At 41.8% G+C, this 19,709-nt stretch overlaps 1 protein-coding gene across 1 annotated transcript in view; it reads left to right on the top strand.

Annotated features, from left to right (window-relative positions):
* STMN2 (stathmin 2) overlaps positions 1 to 10,262 on the top strand; it is a 53,461-nt gene extending 43,199 nt beyond the window's left edge. Inside the window, 3 exon segments of the mRNA XM_074944200.1 lie at positions 5,998 to 6,189; positions 9,128 to 9,161; positions 9,164 to 10,262. Coding sequence (XP_074800301.1) covers positions 5,998 to 6,189; positions 9,128 to 9,161; positions 9,164 to 9,225 — 288 coding nt within the window. The 3' untranslated portion in view covers positions 9,226 to 10,262.
* Positions 10,263 to 19,709: the final 9,447 nt, after the last annotated feature.

Below are 19,709 nucleotides of genomic sequence, written 5' to 3'. Positions count from 1 at the left end.
CATTGTTCTGCGTACACATAAAAATCCAAACTGAGGCGAAAGAGCACCTTAACTGAGAAATCCTGTCCTCACATCTCAAAGGGAAATCAGCTAATGCCAAGCACAACTGTATTATATAGCATTTGAACATATCAAACTCCATGGCTCCTTATGACATTTCTTTTCATATTATAAATTGCCCCACCCAAACGGCTTAGGCAATGCCATTCTGCTAAGCAAAGAGTTGTCACCGACTGCAGTAACTACTCTAGGCCTTCACTCTGCAATGGGATGCATGTGGATGACCTCTTATGCACTATGAAGTCCCATTGACTGCTATAAGGGTTATATTGGTATTTAAGCTTTAAAAAAATAACAAATATTTAATTACAGACAAAAATATGTGTACATTAAGGGTGAGTACACGCAATTCCTATACATTTCTAGTGAAAACTGGACATCTAAATCCCTTAGCTTTGAAAAATTCAGCCTCAAAATATATTGAATTCCCTCCAAGTGTGACATTTCTCTTTTGACTTAAAATTAATGCTAAGAGCTATTTACCATTTACTTAGGGTACCAGGGAATATCCTTAATTTTCTTCAGTAATGTGGTATTAGAGGAAGAAGTAGGTTACATCAACATATCATGGCAAAATATTTTCCCTTAAAGCACATTAAATGAAAAAGTAGATATATGGATCCAGTTAAGTCCAAAATTATTCCCTACAGTGTTCTAAAATAGGGGCAATCAAAAATGAAATGTAAGGGACTCAGATGTAGTAAAGCTCCTGGTTAGCTGTATATTATCTGTGCCAGTCTAGAAAACAATTAACTCAAATACCACACAATCAAATAGTCAGTTACAGAGAAGCCAGTAGAAAACCTCACAAAAATATGTAATTGCACTTGCAAAACTCATGTATACCAGCAAGTCTATTCTCATCCCCATACACCTCATTAATGTTAATGGAAGGTCTATGCATTTTGTCTAGTCCCTAAGATGCTTCATGGAAGGGACACGGTTGTCAGACTGCTAATCCACATTTTACATTAATATATCAAACATCAAGTTTGCTTTAAAAAAAAATTTTCAGACCAGATTCAGACACTTTATTATACCAATTGTAATCAGATCCAGCCAATCAGTGGGCTAGATGGATGGCATTTAATTATCAGTATAAATCAAAACTGGAGTAATTGGAAACAGACTTATTCAGAAAGATGCATTAAATACTGAAAATAGAATACTATGGCTCAAGGACTTAGTAAATGAGCTATGGAGCTTTTGATATCTAGATGGTTGGTTCAATCAATGATTAAATGTTTTGTTAACATCAGACAATTGGTTCATGGCCTCCATGAAATGTGCTGGTGGCCTCAAAACAGTTCCCAAAAAACAGCTGTCTCCATTGTAAAAACTACCTGCTGTCAGCGCTAACTGTTCTGCCCCATCACTGTCTTTTGCTAGAGAGGAAAGGATTGAATGGGCCTGGGGACTGTCCCATGCTCTCAGTGCTAGAAATGATCACTCCAGGATTAGGCTGAGGTGTGCTGGTGGGGTTGGAGAACTTTGCATTGCCATTACCAATGCTGTGTGACTGTTTTTGAACAGAGAACTCCTGGCTTCTGGGTGGTAAATCCAGCTCCTTTCACAAATCTTCATTCACTAGTACAAATCTAGAGGGGAAAATAGCAGGACTTATTATTATTGTTTAAAATAGCTAAAGAAGAAACAAGCTTCATTCTGAGTCCGTCAGATGCAGATGTTCACGATTTACAGAGCCAGATTTTCAATGCATGGCCTCTCTTTGTGACTGTGCAGCGTTGGGAACACAACCATATGCACGTATTCACTTAATGTATGTGAGCTAATTATAGACCTGACATGCACAAAGCCCAAAAGCATGCATAAACTCTGTGCAAATGTCTTTCACACATATCAATTATATGCAAGAACTGTTCATAAAGCTGCATGAGAGCAAATGATCGTCTCAACAAGACACCTCTGAAAATTTCTCCACATTGCAAAACCATGACACAGTTTAGCACTGTTGGCTCAACAGGGGATACAGACTAGAAAACAGATGACAGAAAGGGTGTGCACTAGTGAGATGGGCACTAGACAAGGCCTCAGAAACCCAAAGATGAAAAGTGGGCCACTTAAGTCATTGGGAATTTTTCCTTTGACTTCAACAGAGGAAGGATTTCATCCATGGATTCCACCGCTAGCTCTTCCACTGATCTATTGCGTGACCAAGTCACTTCACTACACTGCATTTGTTTCCCCTCCCACTTTTTGTCCATTTTGTCTATATAGATTATAATTTCTTCAGGACAGGGGCTGTCTCTCACAGTGTTTTTGTACAGCACCTAGCACAGTGGGGTTTCTATTGCAGCTGGGGCATCTAGACACTATTGCAACACACCTCATAATTCATACTGTGTCCCATGTGAGGAATGAGATGTACTGGCAACAATCTATGAAGAAGCCAGTGCTGTGCAAGCCAGCATGGTGTCTAGTTCTACCCCATTCCCTCACTTTGATGCGCAACAGCAAGAAAACAACTAAATTAATTTCCCCTGAAAATGTCATTCCTTGATCTCAGTGTTGTTTTTCTATAAATGCTTGGTCTTTACTTTGGCATTTACACTGCAGGAGGAGACCTTTATCCTGTCTTAACATTCTATTCTATTAACTTTATCTTTTCAATATACAATACTCTGAGATACACCAAAGTTAATGCAATTCCCACTGAATGTGTTAATAAAAAAAAAATCCAGCAACTGGATTAATTTTGCAGCATCAAAGTGAACCTTTCATAATTGGAACTTGCCCCCATATGTCCTTAAAACTAATACAGTCATGGTGTGCATTCAAGTGCAAATTTCAACCTTAAAAGGAATTGTTCTCCTAGTTCACTTCCTGCTATTTGAGTAATCCTTTCTTTTTTTCTCTACAGAGCTGATTTAATATACTTTTGGATGTGCTTGTCACAGGAAAGTAGATAAATCTGGGAAAATAGAAAATCCTTGTATATACACACAGCTGAACCCAATTTTCAACTTGAATGTCTTAAAAAGACACACCTCCATAGTCTGCATTTGCAAGCTCTACAGGCACTTTGACATTTAAAATGGGCATTTAGTTGACTATATGTCTACTGTAAGCATCCAAATGTGGGATTTGGAGCTCCTATTAAATCACCCTTAAAAACTGGGGTCACAGTTGCTTTTTATAACATCCACTAAAAAAAAAAAAAGGTCATAAACAACTTTGCTGCATTGGCCTCTTTTTCAGCATACTTGAATATCAGCATGAGTTGAAGGATCTGTGTCTAGAGTGCCTTACAACATTTGTAAGCAGACGTTGTGGGGCAAAATAATGTTGCAAGTCGAAAAAGCTAACAGAATGTTAGCAACCATTAGGCAAGGGATAGATAATAAGACAGAAAATATCATAGTGCCACTATATAAATCTATGGTGTGCTCACACCTTGAATACTGAGTGAAGTTCTGGTCTCACCATCTCAAAAAAGATAGGTCAGGACTGGAAAAAGTACAGAGAAGGGCAACACAAGTGATGTGGGGTTTGGAACAGCTTCCAGATGAGGAGAGATTAACAAGAATGGGACTGTTCATCTTGGAAAAGAGACGACTGAGGGGCGCTATGATCGAGGTCTATAAAATCAAGAATGGGGTGGAGACAGTAAATAAGGAAGTGTTATTTACCTCTTCACATAGCACAAGAACTAGGGGGTCACCCAATAAAATTAATAGGGACCAGTTGTAAAACAAACATAAGGAAGTACTTTTTCAACACACAGTCCACCTGTGGAATGCATTGCCTGGGGATGTTGTGAAGGCCAAAAGTATAACTGGGTTCAGAAGAGAATTACACAAGTTCATGGAGGATAAGTCCATTAATGGCTAGTAGCCAAGATGATCAGGGATGCATCCCCATGGTCTGGGTGTCCCTAAACCTCTGAGTGCCAGAAACTGGGACAGGATGACCAGGGGGCTAACTTAATTGTTGCCCTGTTCACTCTCTCTGAAACATCTGGCACCAGCCACTGTTGGAAGACAGGATACTGGGCTAGATGGACCATTAGTCTGACCCAGCATGGTCATCTGATGATATTTATAAGTGTGCGAGAAAGTTGCTTGTGCTCTAACGTGGAATGTTACATCTATGAATTAATAACCAGATCACTGCCAAAAAGTGTGCACAGTAGTACATACAGGAAGAGACAAATTATGTAAACTATAGACTTTCTGCTTCTGTTGGAATTATACATATGTTACTTTTGGAGCCACTGAATTCCAACAGAAATAACGAAGGAGCTAGTTTGCTAATCACAGTCATATTAGTCGTAATCACTCTTTATCTCAGTGGTGGACAACCTGCAGCACACAGCCCATCAGGGTAATCTGCTGGCAGGCCGCAAGACCGTTTGTTTTCATTGACCGTCCACAGGCACAGTCGCGCACAGCTCCCAGTGGCTGCGGTTCGACATTCCAGCCAATGGGAGCTGCAGGAAGCAGCTGTCAGCATGTCCCTGCCCACCACTGCCTTAGCTCCTTCAACGTCTGCTACAGACTTTGATCAGACATGGAGGAAATGTTCTTTTGCCATATGTTTTTGAGGCAGATACCATTCCACCGCTACAGTGCGAAAAACAATTTGGCTTCCCTCCAAGTCTTGCTTTATTAGGCTATGATGGTGATCTGACCATTGAAGGCCAGATTCACAGCTGCTGTAAAACTGAAGTCAGTGGAAAAATTTACATTAGCTGAGGCTCTACCCCTGGTACTTTTCCATTTATTTTGCACCAGCCACTTCATGTAGCTAGACTAGTGTTCATCTCACAATGGAAATCGTCCATTCAAATTCCTGTCCCATTCCAGGTTGCTAAATCCTGGGGTATTTATGGAAGAGTTTATAAACATACCCAGGCCATTTATATTGAGAGATCAGAACTCTTCATAATGTACAATATATGGCAAATACCCAGACTAACAAGTTATCAATATAAGGCCCTGTATATACTGTATCTCCTGGGATGGTCTTAACATTGCAACCTCGTTGACTTGCATCAGAAGATCAGTGGTTTCATTTTGTTTTAAGTGAACTTCAGTGTCCTAAACGTAATTCTAAACTAACAGCAAAGCTCATGTTTCTAGCAATTGTGCTCATAAGTAAGGATAATAGAATTCAGGGTGCAGATTGCATGCATTTAAGATCCTCTGTAGATTTCATGGTCTTTGCAGAATTTAAGCTTTTGATTGAAAAAATTATTGTTTTAGGCCTTTTGTTTGGAAAAATAACCTTCTTCCTGTTTACAGAAACAAAATGGAGCCAGATCAGATCTGAACTTCCTCCAGTCATCTTAAGGAAATGTTAACTTTAAAGCCTATATGTGACCATTTCAACATGTACTTCTAAAGATAGCTTGAGGAAAACAAAAAAATTCATAGCTCTTGTTTCTGAAGCCCAATTATAAAAGAGTACAACTTTTTAGACTGAAATCCCATATAATTCTGAAATAAAATGCTCATGCATAAATGACTGGATCTCTTACCACTGAAATATTTAAGGCAGGTACAGGGTGACATGGTAGCCTTATTAATCCAGAATTCTCAAATACTCTCCTTCAGATGTTTCCTTATTTGAATTCCTCACATATGTTCAGTATCTTCATACCTCAGTTATTGAAATGGGCCTTGCTTATAATGGATGTGGGAGGAAACAGAGTTTTTCCAGAATGTCCCTCAGATCTATTGCCACTATTAATAAGTATTTATTTCTTACTCTACATATATTTTATTAACTTAGTTTTACCAAGCATTTCGAGAAAAAACAAAACAGCAGATCTCACAAAAATCCAGACTCAGTGCACTTGCCCTTTCTAATCAAAGACTTGCTTATTAGTGTTTTTTATTTACTCAGATTGCCTTATCCACTGTCTTCTGACATTCCCTAGACTATTGCCTCAGCAGGATGTGTCTTTTTTCCCAGTCCCAGGAGGCCCAGGTGCTGAAACATCTGGCAGAAAAGAGAGAACATGAGCGAGAAGTCCTTCAGAAGGCTTTGGAGGAGAACAATAACTTCAGCAAAATGGCAGAGGAAAAGCTGATACTGAAAATGGAACAGATCAAAGAAAACCGTGAAGCTAATTTAGCTGCTCTTATTGAACGTCTTCAAGAAAAGGTAATCAGGTCATGACTCCACACCACAGCCTGCAGCAAGAATTAGGGTCAAAATTTTCAAAAGTGACTGGTGATTTTGGGTGACTCCATTTTTAGATCCCTTAACTTGAGGCACTTTAAAGGGGGCCAATCTTCAGAGGATGAGTTTTCAGGGCTTTCTGAAAACCATGTCCCATTAAGATGACAAGCCGAGCACTCAAAATCACTAATTGCTTTTGAAAAATCTTGGCCTCCTTCTCAGACTATACCAGCTAGTTCTCTACTATCCCCAATTCTGATATGCTTTCAGGCCTGTTTATCTGTTCCCTTTTCTCGCTGAGACCTGCACCTTTACCATTATGGGCAAAGAGTCTGTGTTTTTGAAATCAAAGACCCCAGGTTCAAAGAGAAAAAATGCCAAAGAAAGTTTGTTTGGGTTTAATTTCTGGCTTCTAAGTGGGATTTATGAACAATGTGGAATAAATCATTTGTCTCATATTTAACCACATACATCCATAAATGGACTGTGTTGCAATCTCTCTCCTAATTGAGGGAGATTAGATCTATTTTTTCGACCCCTTCAATAGACATCCCCAGGGGCTGAGCGTACTTACCATTTCTAATGCAACCCTCCCAGCCTGGAGAGCAAAAGCAAAAGAGGAAAAGGAACCAGATATGATAAAGTCCTTTTAACTTGTTCTGCAGAGAATGTTAACTTTTCTCTGTTGGGATACAATACGAGCTGCTATTTTGAAGCATCTAATATGTCAGCTGACCAGTGTATATACCTCTCAATTGTCCCTGATGAAGAGGGATCTCCATTGTAGATCTACGCTTTTCTCCATCTTACACTCATCTTACGGCCATCTCACCTGTTAACTGTCGATAATTGGCGTCAGAGATATGTCACATCAGGAAGCAGAGCTGGACAAGAAAGCGAGGGCAGCATCCTGTGTTATACCCTAAAGACGGATGTAACAGGCTGTTTCAACCAAGTCTCTGGAAGCCCCAGGATTGTGCCTAACCTCCCTGACAGTGTTGTTTTAAATAAGTTAGACTACAAAAACAATCAAGCTACCTCACATTATTTTCATTTACTTCCTGTTACTTATAGGAGGAGGATGAAAAAAAAAAAACAAAGAAAGAAAAATGGGGGCGGGAGGAGATAAGAGAGAATGTTCTTTTTCTTGGCTGGGTCCCAAAAATGAAGCCGAGCACGGGGCCCCACTAACTCTAAATCCGCCGCTGGCTCAACCTCATCTTTGGAATACTCAGATTGCCCCTTCTCGGGGATCTCAATATAAGAGCTATCCCATGCCTATGTCAGCTGTAAAGCCTCTTGTCCTTCAGATAGTGTTCTTTGTGGTCTCCTTCACAGTGATGAGGCACGTCTGAATCCCCAGCTCTTCTAAAGAGGGTGGACATTAACTCACTAACAGTTAGTATCAGTTGCGAGTGGGGACTCTCAATTCCCATGTCCCTGCTGAACCCTGAGGAGTTTCATACCTGGATACTGCCCCAGCATAATGGTGGTCTCGGAAAGTTATAGAAACTAAAGCACAGACTGCAGAGGAGGTGGCTGGGTGTCTGTCCCCTGCAGCAGCATCTCGTTTGGTACAAAGACTTATTCTAGGCATACAGAAGATACATTATTGTCCCCAGCCATAGGACAGAGAACCATTCTCTGCAAGAAACTCTCCTGTTGAAATGTTTTGGCTAATGTGCAGTCTGATTCATCCAGATGACTGCTTCAGTCTGTCAGCAGCTCCTTTGGATGAGACCACAATGAGTTGTGACCTCTGAGACTATAGTTAGGTCTCTCCTTGCCTTTTGACTGTGAAAGTTGCAAGCTAGTTATGGAGTGCATTTATGACTGGTGTCTTGTTTCGGACAAGGATGTCCAGGGTTCTCAGAAGCTCACTAATGCAGATCTGATTCATGTCCATTTAGGGTTGTTCTGATTCTTTTCCAGCGTGGCTGTGCTACCCTTACTGACAGGCATTGTCACCATGCGACATTCTGCCGGCATCCTGCCCAGATGCCTTTGTGGAGGGATTCTTAAGTCCTTTTCCTCACACTGCATCTGCATAGAATTTAGCCCTAAATTAGAATTGTTCCCTTTTTACTCCAAGTCTTCCACAAGTTCAGTGTCTGGATAGTACCTTGTCAGGCTATTGATCCTGGCATTTACTTTGCCAGTGACGGCAACCTCAATTGCTTGCTTGTCCACTTCTCCCTCAATCACCTCTGTGCTTCCTCACATGCCATCCCCGTGCATTGGAACATCTCCACATAAGTATAAATAAAACTGTCAACTTATCCTTAAAAGCTACCTCTGAAATGATGCCTATAAATTTCTCCTGCTGGCACCGGTTAGGGTAAATGATGATCTGCGATTTCTGCTTTTCTGTTCAACTCTGCTCATTTCATTACTCATTCCCACACCCTTCCCCATCATATATGTCTAGTTTTCCTCCTGTTGTGTCCTGTCATCTAGATTGTGAGTTCTCTGGCTACTTTGATGGAGCCATGATCCTTAACTGCAGCTCCTACGGACTACTGTAATACAAACAGTAATAATAACCACCTCTCACACACGAAGATATGGTAACCTGCTAGCAAGAAGGTAATTACCTAGAGCCAATTCACCTCAGCAGAGATTAAATTTAGGGTGAAATTCCCTCCTGTGCAGAGGGCATGCCACAGGGGCTATGTCACTCTTAAATCCTACTTAAGACCTCAAAATAGGACTTAAGTCAAATTTAGGTAGTGAATAGGCCTTGTGCTGGCCTGGTGAATTTCATCCTTTATGAGCAGCACCCTCAAAAGATAGTTTTTCTATTGAGGCTATCTATGCACAGGTGACCAGTACACAGAGAGCAAGGGGTTTCCCTTAAGAATCTTCCTGGGCAGGTGCAGTAAAGAAGAGGTTTGACCTTTCCTTTCTTGATGTTTTCCAGGAGAGGCATGCTGCAGAGGTCCGTAGAAACAAGGAGCTCCAGGTGGAACTGTCTGGCTGAAAAAAGCAACAGTGGATGAGACACCTCCCCACCATTAGTAAACTCCCCTGCCTATATTATTACGGATCATGCGATATCAGTATGGGAAATGTATGACATGGTTTAAAAAAAAAAAAAAATCAAGAACTCAATAAAAAACAAAACAAAAACAAAAATAAAAACAATATGGTCTCTCTGCAGAATGATTTGCTTGATGTTTAAAAAAACTTGGATCTTATTTTGTAAATACTTACATTTTTGTTAAAAAATACAAGTATTGCATTATGCAAGTTATTTCATAATCTTACATGTCCTGTAACAGGCTTTTGATGTTGTCTATTTCCACTCAGTTGAATTTGCTAGGTCTGTTCATTTGAAGCAGCCCATGTCTAATTCCATTCCCTGCCATTTTAATTCTAACCATCCAATGAGGTCAATAGTAGGTCTATGGTGCTAGAGACCAATCATCGCCTAATAACCCAGAAGGCTTTGTAATCAATAAGCTCTGTTAAAACAATAACTAGATCACAGGTATTGTGACTCCATATGAAGCTGTCCAGATAGAAAGCTCTTAAAACATTGTGTGTTCATAATTTATTTACACCTATCCTTGGTAGCATCAAAATGAACCAGAGATTAAACTGTTATTTGCAATGTTTATTTTGTCTGCCTTCATCAGATCAGAGGCAACAAATATTGCTTTTTTAATAAGAGTTACTGATAAGAAGGCAAGTGACATCCATCTGAGCCAAAGTTTAGAAGCTGAGTATCATAAACAGCTAGCTATGAAAAATCCTAAATGGTACACAACAGCCATAAAAAATCCTAATTGTCTCACAAGCTTAATTCACCAGTTGAAGATTTATTGATGGAGCAATTAATCAACATCAAGTGGCTTTATCTGTAGATGCCATGATCTAGGATATTCATTTGAAGCTACTATGTTACATGTGTAAAAATACAAGAGGCTTCTGAATATTTCTACCTGGAACCCATGAGCTGGCTGTTGTATTTTTTTTTTTTTTTAAAAACACTGCTGATTTCCACTCAACATGACCTGTCCTCTTCAGTGTTAGTCAACCTGACCTACTTTAAAGACATCTAGAAAAAAGAGGGCTGATGCGGCAGGAATCATTAGACAGGGTGCTTGTGCCAAGTACGATATCACCAAACCTAACATATCCCCTAAAAGAGCTGCCGTTTTGAAGTGGTCCCTACCCCCTGGAGGTTGCTGCCTGCATATTCTACTCTTCATTAGTGCTATTTTCCTGTATGTCATTGTGAGCAAGCTGTGATTAATAAAGAATTGGGGTTCTGTGAACTGAAAAAGGGCTTGTCTGTTCTCTTGCTCCATCACTTCTCTTACACATGCCACCGTGAAGTTAAAGTCCACTGATTTCATACCATATTATTACCTCTCTCCGAGGCGGAGATATAATACAATACTGAAGGGTGACTTTACAGAGCACAGAATGTAATAAAAAAAAGAAACCACCAGTAAAAAGTCAAGTGGGGATGCAGGCTTACCAATACGGTCATGTCCCACAACAAGCACATATCATGGCCCCAACATTTGCTATCTGTTAACACATTGATATTAGAGCCTAAGGAAACTCACTTCCAGGCTTAAATGAACAAGGCAAAATAGCTAGAGATGGTGGTGAGCAGCAGGGTTTGGCTGTAGCACTGGATCTGGACTCACACCATGTAGAGTCACAGGTTTGGTCAATCAAGAGTAATTATTTTCAAATAGTTTCTGATTTAAATCCAGGAAAGCAAAGCTACTGAGAGAGGTTCCTGAAGAAAGATGGGCCAAGACAAATATTTATGCTAAATTCCCTGAATCTGGGGGGTTCCAAGGCCCAAAATCTGAACCAGCCCAGGGTTTGGTTTTGCAAAACTAGAATCCACCCAACAAACTCAGTCCGTGCAGCATTTCTCAGACAATCAGCAAATGCCCACGCAACCACAAGGACATGAGCAAAATAATAGATTTGATGACATATAACAATAGGAGGGATTAAGCCCTTCACAAAAAAATTGTTTTTGTTGTTTAAATTCTTCTGTTTTTATGGCAGCAATAATAAAAGAGGAAATGGAAAACACTAGGAACTGGTTCAAATAGCAAACTTTGGATCTGGATTTCATACTCTCCAAAGTTGGCAGGTATTTCGATTTGGCATTTTGGTTGCACCCATTATAAATATTAATAGATTCCAAAGCCAGAAGGGACCATTGTGATCATCTAGTCTGACCTCCTGCATAGCACAGGCCATTGAACTTCCCCACATAATTCATAGAACAGATCTTTTAGAAAACCATCCAGGAGCTTACCTACGTTCACATCGACAGGTTTGGTGTGAGCGTTTCTCAAGCAAAGATAATATACTGGCACCTGAGGATCCTTTAGAACCAAATTACTGCCATGTCAATTGGCTAGTAAGTTTTGGCACCATTTTAGCACCATTCCTATTACGCCATCACTGTATACTTTCTAGCTGATCCCCATTTAAACATTTGGTGTAATGGATCTATAAAATGGGGTTGCAGATTAAAGATCTTCCTGAAAAGTAAGAACGCTCAGAACACCCATTTTTAAAGCCTTTCTATCCCAGCCATTTTAAATATTTGAGCTTTTTGAAATTCTGTGGGATCTGTGGGTGTGCAGCACCTTCAACAATTAGGCCACTTCTTTAGGTGACTAACCATAGATTTGGGTGCCTAACTATATCTGCAGACAGATGTGAACATTTTTAGCCTAAGTACTGAAACTGAACTAACTGAAATTGCTGGTAGAGCCTTAAACAGTGCAGTGCATACAGGGGATACTGGAACACCAGAGCAAATGCCTGGCCATCTCAATGAGAGTTATAACTACACAACTGCAGAGCAGAGATGTGCCAAGACCCCACAAGAGGCACTGTTATCATTGCATGTCCACAGCTAACCCCAGTTTGCAGGTGCATGCATGCCCCTTTAGATGTTGCTGTGTTTTAAGTTAGTTTATCAGTTAATTAGGTCAAGGCTATTAGAAGGACAATGCTTGAGCAACCAGAAATGAAGTTTGTGTTCCAACCCAAACTTGACCCTCCCAACCTTCAGTGCTGTTTGTGGATCCAGAGTCTGGGTTCATCTGTAGTCCATATCTTAAAACCTTTTCCCCTTTGTTATCACATTTAAAAGGGTTTTTTTAAAAAATAAATGAAACAAAACTGTAACAATACTTAACTTCCATAGCAACTTGTATCCCTTCCTTCACTCAAGAGTCACAAAGCACTTTACAAACCAATGAACCCACAGCAATGGCTGCATGGGGTTATGGTATGGTATGTCCAAACAGTTGGTATGGTATGTTCAAACAGTTACCCCAACTTCCCTACTTCTTACTGATCCTTTTAGAGGGAAAGCCGCTGGGATCAGCCGTCTCCTGAAGATGTGAAGAGGTGACAGCCTGAAGGGGGGTTTACTCCCTTCACCCGAAGTTACCTGTTGAAGTTCTTTCCTCTCCTAAAGGCTGGGTGAATAGAAGAGGGGGAATGACTGGACAGATCTTACCACTAAACTGCCCTTGTAGTAGAATAAAGATTTCTACCTCCTCAGGCTTTCAGGAGGAGGACAGGGAGACAGCCCCAGTGCAGTCAAACCCCTTCTTCTCAAACTTTTGGGAGGAAGGAAATGGTGATTCTATCCATCTTCAGGAAAGTGTAGTGAAGTTTGTCTCTATGGCCTCTTTACTACTGGATAGCTCTCAGACTACTGTATACAACAAAAAATAGAGCGGGTCTTACAATGGAGAGGCACTGTTTGCTTACATTTTAAAGTGTATCACTCATTCTAAGTGTATTTCAGCAATGAGGGAGCAGTGGGAAACATCTATTTTGTTTAGAAGCAGCAATTCACCCATTAAGGGATATAGCCAAGAAAGATAGAATCCTGAAAATCTTACACGTTTGCCCTACCACCTCAGAAATATTGGTGCAGGGGCGCCATGCAGTGGTCAATTTTTATTTTGTTGGCCTCGACTCGGGAGAATCTCTACAGCAGGTAGTGCAAGCTCTTCTGTCAAAGGGTTTTCACGGAATCAGCATTATGCTTTCACTATTATACGTGTAAGAGATTTGATAGCTTTGGAGTCCAGTCACTTTAGCTCATGACTGTTTCACTGCACTGCGGTGTGAGTGACACAAAATCATATCCAGCTGCAGAACTGGAAGCAGTCTGTTTATTCATAGATTCGTAGTTTCCAAGGCCAGAAGGGACCATTTGTGATCTGATGTCCTCCATAACACAGGCCACAGAACTTCCCCCAAAATAATTCCTAGTGCATAGATATTAGAAAAACATCCAAATCTTTATTTAAAAATGGTCAGTGATGGAATATCCACCACGACCTTTGGTACATTGTTCCAATGGTTAATTACTGTCACTGTTAGAAATGTATGCCTTATTTCCCTTCCAGATTTATCTAGCTTCACATTCCAGCCATTGGATTATGTTATATCTTTTTCTGCTAAAGTGAACAGTCCATTATTAAATATTTGTTCCCCATGGGGGTACTTATAGACTGTAATCAAATCCCCCTTAACTTTCTCTTTGTTAAGCTAAGTAGATAGAGCTCCTTGAGTCTATCATTATAAGATGTTTTCTAATTCTTTAATAATTCTCAAGGCTCTTTATTGAACCCTCTCCAATTTATCAACATCCTTCATGAACTGTGGACACCAGAACCGGACACATTATACCAGCTCACTTCAGTGCCAAATATAGAGCTAGAATAACCTCTCTACTACTCCTCAAGATTCTTGTTTATGCATCCAAGCATTGCATTAGCCCTTTTGGCCACAGAGTCACACAGGGAGCTCATGTTCAGCTGATTATCCACCATGATGCCCAAATCTTTTTTAGAGTCTTTGCTGCCCAGGATAGATTTCCCCCATCCCCTAAGTCCGGCCTATATTCTTTGTTCCTAGGCATATGCATTTACATTTGGTATATTAAAATGCATCTTATTTGCTTGATCCTATCTTATCAAGCGATCCAGATCACTCTGTATCGGTAACCTGTTGTCTTCATTATTTACCACTCCCGCAATTTTTGGGTCACCTGCACATTTTATCAGTGATTATTTTATACATGATAACAAAGTATTCTAACTACAGAGCAGGAAGGGGCCAGAATTATTTGCTATGCTGCCCAGAATCCTCGTTAACTAAAAGAACAACTAGTCTAATGTGACTTTAGACAAGCCTAGCATTGTCAGAGTCCTGGGAGGCAAGTGATCATACACAGCAAGCAGCTCAGAAGAAAAACCAAGGAACAGATAGGAGCAACTGCAGAAAGATAGGGAACAGAGAGCGACGCTAGCATGGATGCTCAGTAACAGATCATGTAGGCTAGACAAACAAAGAAATAAGTCCTGCACTTAAAACATAGGCCTAGCATTGCAGCAGATGAAAGAGACGGTTTAGCCTTGAATTCACCCTTCTACAAAGGTGCGTAGCCACAGAAGGCTTAGAATGGGGGATAACCAGAACACATTACATTACAAGTAGACATAAAAATCCAGCCCACAGCACCTGTAAAGGTAAAAAACTACATCTAGTATCAGAACTCCCCTCACCATTGTATGGCACTGAAAATAAGAAAAATAATCGAAAATTGGTTTCTATGTCCATGACAATAGTTCTTTGTGCACACATAGCTCACTGGAGACAGAAGACAACCTGAAAGCAGCCTCAAAGCCAAGATACAGAACAAGAGAGTGGGAGGTGTCTGTTAACTAAGGAAAGAGCCATGCCACAGCTTTTCAGACAGGAACCTACTTCATGGTATTATGGAAACACAGAGGCCTATTTTAAAAAGACATTCAGAATTCATATTATATCAAAATTTACTTTAGGAATATAACCCCTAAATTATTTTTAAAAATCATTTTTAACATGATGGTTGTACAAATTTGATATATGTGTTCTAGTTGCTTTCACACAAGCTTTTAAAAAACACAGTAAAATCATGCATGACCAGCAGGGGGCAATACATTATTATTATTAAACATGTGACTAAGATCACTTTACATATCAAATGGGGCAATCTGTGCACTACACTAAGGCCCTGGTACATAGGTGCTGGAACTACGGGTCTTGGGGGTGCTACTGCACCCCCGCACTTGAAGTGGTTTCCTCACATACAGGGTTTATAGCTTGGTTCAATGGCGCTCAGCACCCCCACTATACAAATTGTTCCAGCCCCCCTGCCTGCTATGGAGTATTGCGAAGTATGACATCCTGTTACTTGTCCAGAGATCTGGATTTTAGTTTGACTCATAAAATGTGTTATCCTTTGAGTGGGGAAACCCCACTGCTTTGGCTGGATTCCTTTATAGAAAAGTCCTACACAACCTGAGTACGAACCCAGTGGAGTCCAGTGGAGATTTCATATGGTTCTGTATAAGTTTTTTTAAAAACCTACAGAACATAAGAAAGATCTTCTGCTGTTCACTTTTTAAACCATCCTAAAGAAATTCTATGGCATGGATAGAATTATCTATAAAATTCTATAGGACAGTTCAGAAAGATTAATATTTTCCCTCAGTTTTTAAAAGGACCTCTCCAGAAGTGTTGAAAGAAAGAAAGAAAACCTGCAGTAATAGACTGGACATTATCTCCTCAGCTCATAGCATCTCTATGGCCTAACACTATTCCATTTCCTAATTATACAGATTCTACCCCTGTTGCTAGTTTGCAGTTATTACTTGTATTCAGTCCCTCCCTATCTGGGGGAGGGGGACTAGAGTTTAAAAAAATAATGAGCTTGCTGTTGAATATCACTTTTACACTATATGATTATTTGAAGCAGGGACCCTGGATAACTCACAATCTGTTCTGTTCAACCCAGCAAGGGGATAGATCGCTGATGGCTTCGGCTTCGTAAAGTCCCTGTCTTTTCCCTCTTGATAGTCAAAGCCAGGTTGAAAGTCTCTCCTATAGCAAAGACTCTCTGGCTCCTTTCTTCCTTGACTGGAAAATAGCTCAGTAAACAGAGTCTTCCCTTCTTGCGAAGGGGAATTCTATGTGCCTGGATGAAGCTTACTGGTCTGTGCTTCTCCCACCCTTTCTACAGCCAGACTATCTGTTTCCCTCCTTCTCTCAGGAAGGCTACTTGTTCTCTTTCTCACTCCCTGTGCACAACGAATTCTGATCCCCTCTCTCTAGGGAAACCTGGGATAGGCCCCCATCAGCTGCCACTCCTCTGGGGCTGACTCCCAGAACCTCTTGATTGGCTCTTGCCTTCTCCTTCTTCCCCCTCACAATTTCAAAGTTCCATGTGCTCTTTTGACAAAGGATGATGGAAGGCCAGACATCAAGGAGCCCATGGGACTAATCGTATTCAATATTTTTCACTAGTGAACTTGGCAAAAAAGTAGGAATGTGCTAATGAAATTTGCTGATGATACAAAGTTGGGAGATATCATCAGTACAGAGGAGGACTGGAATATTATACAGGAAGATAGATCTAGATGACTTTGAAGACTAGAGTGACAGAAGTAGGATGAGATTCAACATTACAAAGTGCAAGGTCATGCACTTAGGGTCTAACAATAAGAATTTCTGCTACAAGCTCAAGGCTTATCAGCTGGGCAGTAACAGAAGCGGAGACACCCCTGGGCGTATGAGTCAATCACAGGATGACTATGAGCCACCAATGTGATGCAGCTGTGAAAAACACAAACATGATCCTAAGATGTATTAGGAAAGGCATTTTCAGTAGAGATAGGGGAGTATTAATGCCATTATACTATACACTAGTAAGACCTCATCTGGAATACCGTGTACAATTCTGGCCACTCCTGCTCAAGAAAGCTGAATTCCAACTGGAACAGGTGTAGAGAAATGCTACTACGATGACCAGGGGAGTGGAGGGCCTATCTTATGACAGAAGTCTGGAAGACCTTGTCTCGTTTAGCTTAGCAAAAAGACGACTGAGAAGGTATGATTGCTCTCTATAAATACATTAGGGAGGTAAATACCAGGGAAGGTGACAAGCTATTTAAGCTAAAGGCCAATGCTGGCACTAGAACAAATTAATATAAACTGGCCATGAACAAACAGAGGCTGAAAATGAAAAGTTTTCTAACCACCAGAGGGGTGAGGTTCTGGAACAGCCTCCCAATAGGAGCTGTGGGGACAAACAACTTAATTAGTTTTAAGTGATAGCGGGACAAATTTATGGAGTGCAAATATGTGACATGGTTTCTTGTGATGGTGGGGGGCAGTGCTTAGCAGCCCCGGGGCTCATTTCCAGTTTATGGCATAAGTTCCTAAAGCTAATGCTTCAGGGTTTCAGTCAGCCACCAGCAGGGGGTCAGAAAGGGATCTCCCCCCAATGTATTCTAGGAGGGGTTTCTTATCTCCTTCCTCTGAAGCATCTGGGATAGCCCTGCTGGAGATGGGACATTGGACAGGCTGGCCAGGGCTCTGAAGTGGCACTGAGCATTGTCTCTCTCGGATGCTTGAGCTAGCTTGTTCTCACTCATATGCTCAAGGGCTAACTTATGTTTATATGTGGAGTCTGACAGGAATTTTTCTCTAGGTCAGATTGGCAGTCATCTTGGGGGTATTTCCCCTTCCTCTGCACCGCGTGGATGCAGGTCATACCCAGATAATCCTGGAAAGTATCTCATTTAATCATTTCCCTCCCATTGCAGGGGCCTCAAGTACTGGTGCACCTCAGTCCCTTCTCTTCTCTGCCTGTGGCACATAATAGTCTAGTCTCCTGCAGACTGTAATACTTTAGTCTCTTTTCAGTTGTTGGGTTTAGTGTGTGAGCGCTGGTTGGTGCTGGTGGCCTGTGATATACCAGAGGTCACACCAGATGATCTAGTGCAGTGGTTTTCAAACTGCAGGTCACAACCCAGTACTGGGTCACAGAAAGGAAGGCACTGGGTTGCGGCATCTCTGGTCAGCACCACCAACCAGGCCATTAAAGGTCCCATCAGCAGTGCTGCCCAGCTTAGGCAAGCTAGTCCCTATCTGTTCTGACAGAATGCTGTACCTGGGAAGTGGCCAGCAGCAGGTCTGGCTCCTAGGCGGGGGAGGGCCACCGGGCTCTGCACACTGCCCCCACCCCGAGCATTGGCTCCGCACTCCCATTGGCCAGATCATGGCCAATGGGAGCTGTGAGGCGGTACCTGTGGGCGAGATCCACACGGAGCCGCTTGCGTGCCTCCACCTAGGAGCCAGACCTGCTGCTTGCTGCTTCCAGGGCGCAGTGCTGTCTGCAGTGCCAGGACAGGCAGGAAGCCTGCCTTAGCACCCCGGGGCACCGCTGACCGGGAGCTCCCCCCGAGGTAAGCCCATTCCCCAATCCCTGCCCCAGCCCTGAGCCCCCACCAAACCCAGAGCCCCCTCTTGCACCCCAAACCCCTCATCCCCAGCCCCACCTCAGAGCCTGCACCCCCAGCCCAGAGCCATGACCCCCCACACACACCCTAACCCCCTGCCCCAGCCCAGAGCTCCCTCCCATATCCTGAACCCCTCATTCCCGGCCCCACCCTGCAGCCCTCACCCCCACATCCCAACCCTCTGCCCCAGCCAGAGCTCCCTCCCACACCCCAAACCTCTCATCCCCAGCTCCGTTGGGTCGTGGGCATCAATAATTTTCTTCAATTGAGTCACCAGAAAAGACATTTGAAAACCACTGATCTAGTGGTCCCTTCTGGCCTTGAGCTCTATGATTCTTTGGCTGTCCGTTTGCAGCCTCTGATTCCAGTCCCATCATGCCTGGCTGTCAAAGGGTCTCTAGCTGCCATCTTTTTCTTGTCAGAGTCTTTGGGTGAGAGAGGAGCCCAGTGAATTAGATAAGCATAACATTAAAAAAATGGTTTTCCAGTGTAATCAACAAATCAGGTGTAGACAGTCCCCTTTCTTCATTCTGCCACATTCTCTACTGTTCTCCAACGTACATGGTGACTATATAAAAGCAAGAGGCCACCTCAGTGTTCCAGTTTGCCAGAGAGAGTATTGTGCGTGCTTTTTAATCCTGCAATCCCACACCACTCTTACTGAGCAGTGATTGAGAGAAGTACCAACATAATGGGTATATTTTCAAAGGGCTAAAATGAAATCACTTAAAATATGGCTGATTTTTAAAAAGGAAGAAGCTACACTTCCCATAACAAGCAGATCAAGTACTGCTGGTTGCAGTACCGAGTTGTGTCCGCCATTGCCTGCAACAGGAATCAAATGCCAGTTGCCTGGTACCAGTAGCATTTCTGAGACACCTCATCAACTATGACTTAAGTCTTTCCTTGTGCATAACTCTGGAAAATAAGGGTGTTATTTCTGCTTATCTGGTTTGATGGTTTTCATTGGTTTCCTTATTCTGAAGCTAGTGAGGGTGTACTTGTTTCTACTGTTGTACAGCTTTTGGCACACTCTACTTTTGACTAAATACACAGATGAAGCTTTCACAGTCTGGATTCTCTAATTGGAAAAAGGCTCGAAACAAATTTAGGAGGCGCCAAGCTTCTTCATGTCACCACAAA

Source organism: Natator depressus, chromosome 2 (genome assembly GCF_965152275.1).
Source record: "Natator depressus isolate rNatDep1 chromosome 2, rNatDep2.hap1, whole genome shotgun sequence".
NCBI lineage: Eukaryota > Metazoa > Chordata > Testudines > Cheloniidae > Natator > Natator depressus.
This window is presented reverse-complemented; position numbering and strand designations above follow the sequence as displayed.